Source organism: Nannospalax galili, unplaced genomic scaffold (genome assembly GCF_000622305.1).
Source record: "Nannospalax galili isolate Female #2095 unplaced genomic scaffold, S.galili_v1.0 scaffold255, whole genome shotgun sequence".
NCBI classification, from domain to species: domain Eukaryota; kingdom Metazoa; phylum Chordata; class Mammalia; order Rodentia; family Spalacidae; genus Nannospalax; species Nannospalax galili.
This window is the reverse complement of record NW_008338999.1, coordinates 5,903,907-5,915,068: the sequence shown is the minus strand read 5'-3', so window position 1 is coordinate 5,915,068 and position 11,162 is coordinate 5,903,907. Positions and strand designations below refer to the sequence as shown.

Below are 11,162 nucleotides of genomic sequence, written 5' to 3'. Positions count from 1 at the left end.
CCAACAACTGCTTATTATAAAAACCATTTAAATACACACCAACTTCATTAAAATCTTCAAAGGTGATTTTTCCTGTGGCTTCTCTGTCATAATCTTTAAGAATCTTCAGTACATCAGCTTTTTTCACATCGAAACCCAAGGCTCTCATTGCCACCTTTAACTCATGATAATCTATCGCTTCATCTTTGTCTGTATCGAATAGCTCAAAAGCATCTTTAATTTCTTGTTTCTGTTCTTCACAGAGTTCTCTTCTTTTTTCCTCTTTGTTTTATCTACCACAAGCTCACTTCTCAGAGCTAAACTCATTTTCTCTTCAGACAGAGACGTTCCTCTCAAGAATGACTTTAAGGCCCTACCCAACGGCCCACTTCCACAAACCGTTCCACCACGCCAACCTCCTCCAATCATGTTATTTTTTTAAAGAAAGCAATGCTAATAAATTTAAAAAAGAGAAATAAGTGACCACCTGTCTTTTTATTTTTCTGAGACAGAATCTCATGTAGCCCAGGCTGGCTTTGAACTGGAACTTGCTTTGTAACCAAGGATGATCTTGAACTCCTGATCCTCCTGCCTCCATCTCTTGAACACATTGATAATTTGGGACTGTGCTTGATGGGCTGTTTTCCATTTTGCACTACTACCAGCAATGAATGAGAGCTCCTGTTATTCAGCATCCTTGTGAGCATTTGGTATTGTCAGTGTCTTGGATTTTAGCCGTTTTGATAAATTTTTAATTTAAATTTTTATTTCCCTGGTGACTGGGAAGTTGATATTTAACTTCATTTTATGGACTGTTGACCATTTATTTGTATATCTTCTTTGGAAAATGTTCAGTGATGTCTTTTACTTGTTTTAATTTCATTGTTTCCTTATATTTTGAGTTTTTGAAAAAACCCATATTCTGGATATAAGTTCATTGTTGATATGTGGGCTGCTAGTATTTTCTCCCAGTCTGTGGCTTGAATTTTACTGCTGCTCTTATATGCATACATTTTAAAGACAAAATACAATATGAATCCAAACTGACATTTCCAATGAAAATGAAGGATTATGGGATTTTCTTTAACTTCTTTGATTTTATGTTTATCTTTAACTTACATTGAAAATATTGGTTCATAATGATGTTAACAATTATATATATATGTATATATATATATTTGTCTTTTTGAAGCAGGGTCTCCCTGTAGCTCCAGCTGTCCTGGAACTCACTATGTAGACCAGGCTGGCCTTGAACTCACAGAGATCCACCTGCTTCTGCCTCCCAAGTACCGGGACTACAGGCATGCCCCACCACGCCCGGCTCCAGTTATATATTTTTACAATAAGTATATAATTTCTTCTAATGACATTGACATTACTTATTATTAGCAATTTGAGTTTTAAAAAATACTTTGACAATTCTTTGTAGTTTTTCTCTATTTTTAGGATATCCTTCACTGGGACTGTATTGTCCAATTATTGGCGTGTGTGTTCGGGGGTGTTCCACAATGCTGGAGCTTGAACTGAAGGCACCACATTTACTAGGCAAGTGCTCTAATTTAACAGCTTTTAATTTCACTTACATAGTTTCTGGGAGTATGGTTTCGTCACCAGTTCCATACCCAAATATCTTCATTTCTTTTGTTGTGCTTTTGAGTCTCTCTGTCTTTTTTTGTTTGTTTCATTACAACGTAAAAAAAAAAAAATCTGTGATTTCAAAGTCAAATTTACAAAATAAGATACAGTTCTGTCTTCTACCCATGGCCCTAAGACCGTGCTCTCTTTCCCTCTATGAGTAAGTTTTAAAAACTGAAAGGGAAGCCAGCTCATAGTGTGGAAAACCTATTTGAAAATCATATATGTGATAAAGGATTTAGAATTGGAATGCATAAAGAATTCTCAAAACTCAACAAGAACTAAGAAATAATCCAACTAAAACAGGGAAATTGTTGTAACAAACATTTCTCCAATGAGAATATATAAATAGCAAATGTGCTTGTGAAAAAGATGCTCACCATCTTTACTCATTAGAGACATGCAAATTATTAAAACCGAAATGAGATATCACTTCGGACCCATAGCATGGCTATTGCAAAAAAGAAAGAAAATAACAAGTATTGGCAAGGCCATAGAGAAATTACAGCTTTCATACCTTGCTGATAGGGTTGTAAAATGATGCTGTTGCTGCTGTGGCAAACAGTCTACCAGTTCCTAGAATGCTTAAACATAGAGTCACTGCATGACACAGCATTTGTAGGCTATACATAAAGAAGAATGTGTATGTAAATGTTTATGACAGTATTGTTCGTGCTTTAACAGTTTAAAAATTTATTTTTGGTAATGGAGATTGACCTTCAGGCCTTGAATATCTAAGCAAAGTATGCATGCTAACCACTGAGCTCTGTACCCAGCTCAGCATCTTTGATAATGGCCCCCAAATAGAAACAACCTAATTGTCTGCCAACTGATTGGTGGCTAAAGAAAATGTGGTTTATACACAAAATCCAGTGTTTTTAAATTTTTATCTCATAAGCAGATAATGTCAATATTTGATGTGGCAACAGAAGACTGATAAGAATAATCAGTAATACAAATAACTTTTTAAACGGAGCTGAGGGTTTCGGGGGAAGATATCACAGGATGTATTTTTTAATTAAAAAATTATTTTGTGTATGTGAACACGTTTATGTGTGTTTGTGAGTGTGTATGCTCATGTGTGGGGGTGCGTGTGGAGGCCAGAAGTCCACGTTGGGTGTCTTCAATAACTCTCCATCTTACTTTTTGAGACAGGGTCTCTTATTGAACCTGGAACTCACCAATTGGGCTAGATTGGCTGGCCAGCAACCCAGGAATCCTCCTGTCTCTGCCTCTTCAGAGATGGGATTACAGGCACATACACTGAGCACAGCTTTGTACATGGGTGCTTTGGATCTGAACTCAGGTCCTGAGTTCTAGTTTGCTTTCTATGTTGCTCTAATAAAACATTGATCAAAACCAACTTGGGGGAGGAAAGGGTTTATTTCAGCTTACAACTCTCAAGTCACAGTCCATCACTGAGGGAAGTCAGGACAGGACTTCAAGGTGGGAGCCTGGAGGTAGGAACTGAAACAGGCCACAGAAAAACACTGCTTACTGGCTTGCACAGCCACCTTTCTTACATAGCCTAGGCCTACCCTCCCAGGGAGGGCATTACCCACAGTTCCAACACGGGAACTCGATAAGTAGCCAAGGATGACCTTGGATTTTTTTCCACATAAGATGTTCAGAGCACTACCCACAATGCTCAGAAGGGGCTTGCCCCCAAGTCTGACAACCTGAGTTCAATCCCTGGGACCCACTTGTTGGAAGGAGAGAGCCAAGTCCTGCAAGTTACCTTCTGACCTCCATATACATGCTGTGGTGTTAGCACAGTGCCCCCCAAATCCCTGGGACCCACCTGTTGGAAGGAGAGAGCCAAGTCCTGCAAGTTACCTTCTGACCTCCATATACATGCTGTGGTGTTAGCACAGTGCCCCCCAAATACCGAGTGCCCCCAAAATACCAAGTGCCCAGGGTGCCAGAATTCAGGGCAAGCATTTCTACTATCTGTGTGACACCACACCCAGCCTGGTTGTTAATAAAGAGTAGAGGTTTATATAGCTCATGCTTCTAGATGGTGGGAAGTCCAAGAGCATGGCGCTGGGATCTGGGGAGGGCCTGTTACTTAGCAACTAAAATGCCTTACAGGCATGCCCACAGGCCAGTCTGTTGGAAGAAATTGCTCAGTTGAGGTTCCCTCTTTCCATATATGTTATGTTGACAACCAAGGTTAGCCATCATACACAGGAAGCACTTTGCCCACTAAGCTAGCTCCCTAGCTCCTTACAGGACGACTTTGATTTAAAGAATTGTCACTTTATTACTAGAACCTATTGAAATCAGTCCTTGAAAGTATATCATTTCATTGTTGCTTTGTTTTGAGACATGATCTCACTATGTATCCCAGGCTGACCTTGCACTTACTATGTAGCCCAAGCTGCCTACCTAGAACTCCTGATTCTCCTGTCTCAGCCTACCTAGTCCTGGGATATTTGCCAGCATGTTTGGCCTAAGTAACCCCTTGGAGCTCCTGCTCATACTTTGGAATGAGCATAATCTGTTGCTTTTCTTAAATGTTAATTTGGCGTCCAGAAATGGCAGTCCCTTTGCCTACAGTTTGATTTACATATCAAACACATTACTAGTCACATTGTATTTTGTACTGAACTTTATAGCTCTGTCATCTGGGACGTGTTAGTTATAGTAACAGAATACCTGACAGTAATTTAAGTAAAATTAATTCTCTCGTGTCATAAGAAGTAGAAGCAGTGAAGCAGTTTCAGGTGTAAGCCCTGGCTGATGGATGCTACTAAAAGGCTCAGGTTCTTTTTACCTCTACAGTCTGCCGTCATCAGAATTTTGACTTTTCTTTCTATGCTTGTGAGTTGATGATTGCAAAATTGTCATTCCCGTCCTTGCCAGCACAACTGCTTATGTTTGAGATGAGCAGGAAAACGAGGGAAGGGAAATAGCCGTTACATAGGAAGGCAAAACAAAATGTTTCCCAGCAAGTTCCATGTTCCCAGTAGGCTCCCGCCTTCCATTGTATATGCTGAAAATGAGTCACATGGCTAGTCCTTTGTTACAAGAGGTGCTGAGAGAATTTTTCATCTATTTTGGAGCTCAGAAAGGGAAAAGGGGAGTTGATATTGACTGTTGGGAGCCAATACACTGTCACATCAGCCATGGATACAACCTGTGAATTTTGTTGCTGTCTCTGGCCTTAGCATTTCTCCTCCCTTCCTCCCTCCTTCCCTCCCTCCCTCCCTCCCTCCCTTCCTTCCTCCTTTTTTTGTGGTGTTAGAGATTGCATGTTTGGGTTACATAAGCTCTACCACTGAGCTGCATCCCCAGCCTTTAATTTTTGTATGTGTGTTTTAAAATGATAGAAGTATCACAGGATTTTAACATTATCATCAAAGATTTCCCATTCTTTCTAAACAGCCTTCTTTTCTATAATGGAAAGAAGCCTAACATTCAGTGAAACCAGCATGCCCATTGTCTATCATTTGACTGTATTTTGGACTTTTCCATTCAATTTTTAGTTTATCTGACCCCTTCCCTGACAGCATCCTCATACCTCTTCCTCTTCCCAATTAGATGCTAGCCTTCCTTCAAAATTTATTTCTAATCCTCCTCCTCATTTAAATCTTCACTGATCATCTCAGGAAAAACCATCCTAATTTGTTTTCTGTTGCTATAACTGAATATCTGAGACTAGTAATACTAGTTTTTTTAAGACAGGGTATGACTATATAGCCCAGGCTGGCCTTGAACTAGGAATCCTTCTGCTTTAGGGTCCCGAATGCTAGGATTCTAGGTAGACACTTCTATTGTCTACGTGTCACTATACCCAGTTGCTCCTGTTCCTGCCAGCATAATTACTTATGTTTGAGTTTAGCAAGAAAGAGAGGGAAGGGATATAGCTTTTACACAGGCAAACAAAAGCAACTCATTTATAGAGTAGAGGTTTATGTAGCTCCTGATTCTAGGGGCTGAGAAGCCCAAGAGCATGGTGCTGGAATCTGGAGAAGACCGTCTTTCTAATGTGACACAGGATACCACGCGGTGAGATGGAGCAAGCACGACATTTCTGATCTCTTTAGAAGCTGCTGAAGCCGTCATGGAGGGAACTATTCTCTTGACCTCATCCAATCCTCATTTTTTTCCAATGGCTCTACCTTCAAATACCATTTTCATTATGACTATGGGGGGTAAGTTTCCAGTCATAAACCTTTGGAGGACACTCTCAAAGCACAGCACATTTCTCTATCCACGTAACCGCAAGTCCCTTATTTCCTGTGTTATATCAGGTACTTAGAAGCTGCATTTGCTGAAAAGCACTGAGTACCCATTTTGGCACATAAGGTGACTAAAAGCCGAATTAAAGCCTGGCACCTCCACCTTCATTTTGTGTCTGTCTGCATTACTGTGAGTCCTTACTGTGGCATGTAGGCCCGTGAATCACTCAAGTGGTGGGGGGTCTGTTTAAAAACTGAGGATACCACCCTATCTCATTCCTCTTTAAGGTTCAAGGCTCTTTCTATCAACCTTTGCAACATCCTGTTCCAGACCCTAGAAAAGACATCTGAATGTTGCTTGTATTGTCCTAAACGTGCAGTTTCTGTGGATTCCAGGAATAACAAAGCTTCCCAGACATACCACCTCACGATGATATCACGCTCCAAGGAACAACAGTCATCTCATGGGGACTGGATTGTTTCCTCCAATAATAAGGACTTCTTTAGGGTCTCCTTGCAGAATCAGAGCTGTGTTAATGGTCAGCCCACCACCCTTTGATCAGGACTGGTGCTTTTGCTTACCTTTTGCCCCCTGCCCCAATTATTCCTCTATTAATAAGCTAAAGCTTGAGTTCGTGAAAGTGGGCAGAAATGCTTGCTTCCCATCTTTGCTGTGCTGGTTAGTTTTAAATGTCAACTTGCTACAACTGAGAATCAATTGTGAAAAGTCTCCATTGAGTACTTATCTTTTTCAGGTTCATCTGTGGACATGTCTGTGGGAGATTATTTTGATTATTAATTTATGTAGGAAGGTGCAGCCCATTGTGGGTGTCACTGTTCCCTAGGCAGGGGGTCCTGAGCAGTATATAAAACAGAAGAACGATAGATGAAGCAGAAACAAACAGCATGGGTACATTCGTTTGTCTTTGCTCTTGCTGTGGAGGTGATATGATCAGCTGTCTCAAACTCCTGCCTCTGTGATTTTTCTGCAATGAAGGACTGTAACTTCGATATATGAGCCAAGTAAACACCTTTCCTTGCCTAAATTGCTTTTATTTCAAGATGTATTATCACAGCAACAGAAAGAAACTAGAACATTCCCCAAATACCCATTTTGAATAAAATCCATTAATTAAAAAAATATTTTGTGTATGAGCATATTGCCTGCATGTATATAAGTGTACCCATGTCCGGTAATGCCCACAGAGATTCTCCTGGGACTAAAGTTATGGATCATTGTTAGCCTCCATGTGGGTGCTGGGAATTGAACCTGGGTCTTCTGCATGAGCAGCCTGTGCTCTTTACCGCTGAGCCATCTCTCCAGCCCCCCAAATCCTTTTTTTTTTCTTTTCACTGTTACCTTTGTTTGCTTCTTGGGAGCAAGAGGTTAGACTGCTGGAACTCTTGGATTTGAGCTTCTGGCCTAGGACTCTGGTTAAATTCGGTTTGTGCAGAAGTGATGATGTAACAGTTCTCAGCTGACTGAGAAACTGTGATTGATTGCTTTTTGGGTCATATTTCGTGTTCTTACTCCCTTTCATGTCCTGAATAGCTGATTATCCATTATTCTTTCTACCTGTGGTGACCATGGTTAAAAAACAAGACAGGGACAAACACAGCTTGAGACAATCATCTCTGGAGTTAGCATCTCACTGTTATTTCCACTGCTGCCATGAAACAAAAGAATTCTTATTTTAGTATCAGTGAATAGAAAGGGGAAAGAAAAGAAAATCATTTGCCTGTGTGACTTAAATAGGGTATGTGCTCTTGGGATGCTTGGCTTAGACAAAATGTCCAGAGCAGCATGAAGATGTCCCTGTGCAAGTTGTGACTCAAAGTAGAGTTTCAGTGGCACGATGAGGGACATTCCTCTTTTCCTTGTTGGTGTCCTGCTTTGCTTTTTCTGAGAGCAGCACACACACACACACACTCACACACACACGGACACAAAAACACACAGACACACACAGACACACACACAGACACAAACACACCGACACAGACAGACAGACAGACAGAAAACACACACAGACACACACATGGACACAAACACACAGACACACACAGACACAAACACACACAGACACAAACACACAGACACAGACAGACAGACAGACAGACACACACAAAACACACTCAGACACACACACGGACACAAACACACACACACAGACACAAACACACACACAGACACAAACACACAAAACACACACACACGGACACAAACACAGACACACACACAGACACAAACACACACAAAACACACAGACACAGACAGACAGACAGACACAAAACACACACAGACACACACACGGACACAAACACACAGACACACACAGACACAAACACATACACAGACACAAACACACAGACAGACAGACAGACACACAAAACACACTCAGACACACACACGGACACAAACACACACACACAGACACAAACACACACAGACACAAACACACACAAAACACACACACACACACAGACACAAACATAGACACACACACAGACACAAACACACAAAACACACACACACACAGACACAAACACAGACACACAGACACACACACACACACACAGACACAAACACACACACACACACACAGAGTCACTCACTCACTCTTTAGTCAGGACTTCCTAGGAGAACAGTGGGATTCCAGAGGTGCTACTAGCACAAATCCAAAGGAATTTCCGTAGTAGCCATGTGCTGGGGAGTATATTCTTCTCTACAGCTGCAATAAGGGCAAAGTAAAAAGTTTCTTAAGTTTACCAGGCCCCAGGATGCTCGTTTGATCTGGCAGCTCCATGAGACAGCATGACTGGCTTCACCAGCTGAAGGCCAGAATATTTGTTTCTTTCCTAATAATAGCATTGGTATCTCGAAGGAGGGCATGGTTAAAACTGTTAGATTTAGGAAGGGGGAAGGTCAAGCCAGCATATGATTGTGTCTTAATTTAGGCTATCCTTTCTCTTCAGTGACTCTTTAGTAATTGAAACATGTACTCCATCACACTGAAGTAATTTTAAAAGCTTATCTAAAGGACTAGTTTCATATCATTTCTGTTAGAATTTAGCCATTTACTGCTCGGCGGTGTCATGTTCAAACAACTTTCCCAGTGACCAGTACCTCTCCCAGTGTCCGAGGAAGGTGGGTCCTCTCACTCTTTTTAAGATTTGAAATTTTTATTTTAAGTGTGTGCTTTCCTGCATGCATGTATGTGTACCACGTGTTAGATGCCTTGGAACTGGAGTTACAGGTATTTGTTAACCTCCATGCAAGTGCTGGAAACTGAGCCCAGGTTCTCTATAAGAGCAGCAAGTGCTGAACCATCTATCCATCTCTGTTTCCTTTTTCTGGTGGATTGACATTTTTATTGAGATAATTGTATGTTTACAGGTAGAGTAACATAAGAAATAATACATAAAGCTTCTAAGCACCATTCACCGAGTTTCCTCCAATGGTAACATCTTACAACACTATGGCATTATATCACAACCTGTTCACTGACATTGATATAATTCACTAATCTTATTTTTCTAGGTTTAAAAAAATGTTTTTGTATTATTTTTATTTTATGTGTATGAGTGTATTGCCTGCATGTGTGTAAGTGCACCCATGTCATGCAATGCCCTAGGACGTCAGAAGAGGGCGTCAGATCCCTTGGAACTAGAGTTACAGATGGTTCTTACCCACCATGGGAAGTGCTGGGAATCAAACCCAGGTTTTCTGCAAAAAGCAGTAAGAGCAGCCAGTGCTCTTAACTGACAAGTCATCTTTCTAGCCTCCAGTTTTTCCAGTTTTACTTGTATATTTTGTGTTTATGTTTCTGTGTGTGTGTGCACATGTAAATATATGTGTGTGGGCATGTATGGTGGTAAGAGGACAACTTATGGGAATCAATTCTTCCTCTTTTTGGTCTTGGAGATCAGCTTTGGGTCTTCAGGCTTGGCAGCAGGTAGCTTTACCTGCTGAACCATCTCACCAACTGAAAGTGTGCTTTTTGTGTTGTCTGAGAACTTTTTATTCAGCCTTACATCCTAAAATTTGTTTCCTTCCTTCTAAAGATTTTATAGTTTTACATTTTATATTGACATCTGTGATACATTTCAGTTAATTTTTGTAGAAAATATGACATTTATGTCCTGGTTAATTGCTTTGGCCTATGGATGTTCAACTACTTCAGCAACATTGGTAAAAATGCTCTCTTTACTGAAATGCTCTTTGTTGCTGTAAAAATTCATTTGGGCATGTGTATGTGGGCCTTCTGGACACTTTGTTCTGTTCCATTGACCTTTGTGTCTTCTGCCTACCATTGCCACGATATTTTTATTACTCCTGCTACTTAGCAAAATTTAATGCCAGGGTCAGTGATTTTTTTCTACTTTTTGTAAGTTTCTTTTCTTCCTTTTTCAAAATATGAAGAAAACCACCCTTCAGATCACATAATCTTATTCTGTTAAAATAATTAATAGCTGGGCCTGTAGTTCAGTGGTAAAGCCCTTGCCTGCATGCATAAGGTTCTGAATTCCATTCATAGTACTGCAAGTAAGTCAATATATGAAAATAATAGTAAAAATGAACAAGGATGGCTTTTAGAGACTGTATGCATTCTTTGTAATGCTTGCTACCATGACTGATGGAATGCTGACTTGTCCAGTAGAGGCTTGTACTAGCAGGGATTTAATGGTCAATTACCAAGAAGGAAGTCTAGAGGCAGACAGCTGCCAGCATACGTTCAGAAGCTGAACTTTGTTTCTGCACCTCTGCAGTCCAGCTCACCTCATTCCAAGGCAGCTGCTGCAGCTCCAGGCTTCCTGTATGCCTCTCAAGGCAAGACAAGGTAAATAAGATGCAGCGCCACCCATATGTGCCCTTTAGCTCAAGAGAGCAAAACTTATTTCCGAATCTTAAGTCAGTCTTCTGAGAATGAAGCTAAGGAAATAAGTGCAGTGCTTAGCTTTTTTCTGGAAGTTTTAAATGGGGTCTGACAAGGGAGAAGGAATTAAGGGATGGAGACACTAATCAACCAGTGAGCCAGAGATTTAAACTGAGAAGCCTCTGGAATTATTCTGGAATTATTCTCTTTATTAGCTAGTGCCTCGAGTTGAATTAGTTGGAGAAAAGAAAATCAGAATGTTGAGGAAGGTGCTGCACATTTCTCTAGCTCTTGACTTAAATTTTATTTTCTGCTTTCCTGATTTAAATATACTAACTATATAAAACAGCCTTATTGTTATATTGAGTTGACGGTTAAGAATCACATGCTCATTTTTCCATGTTAGGTTTTGAAAGAGAGGAAAATTGGCCATAAAATGTTTGAGGTTTTTGACATGCTTTTTTATTTTCACATTGGGGCTTACTTT

At 40.5% G+C, this 11,162-nt stretch overlaps 2 protein-coding genes across 2 annotated transcripts in view; one reads left to right on the top strand and one right to left on the bottom strand.

The window, feature by feature from the left end:
- The window catches only part of LOC103734659 (centrin-3-like), a 2,476-nt gene extending 2,082 nt beyond the window's left edge, over window positions 1-394 (bottom strand). Inside the window, exon 1 of the mRNA XM_029563837.1 lies at window positions 40-394. Within this exon, the coding sequence (XP_029419697.1) occupies window positions 40-148 (109 nt within the window). The 5' untranslated portion in view covers window positions 149-394. The remainder of the gene's footprint in view (window positions 1-39) is intronic.
- Window positions 1-11,162, top strand: part of LOC103734669 (EF-hand domain-containing family member C2-like) — a gene marked incomplete in the record, with an annotated part of 117,959 nt that overhangs the window by 13,235 nt on the left and 93,562 nt on the right.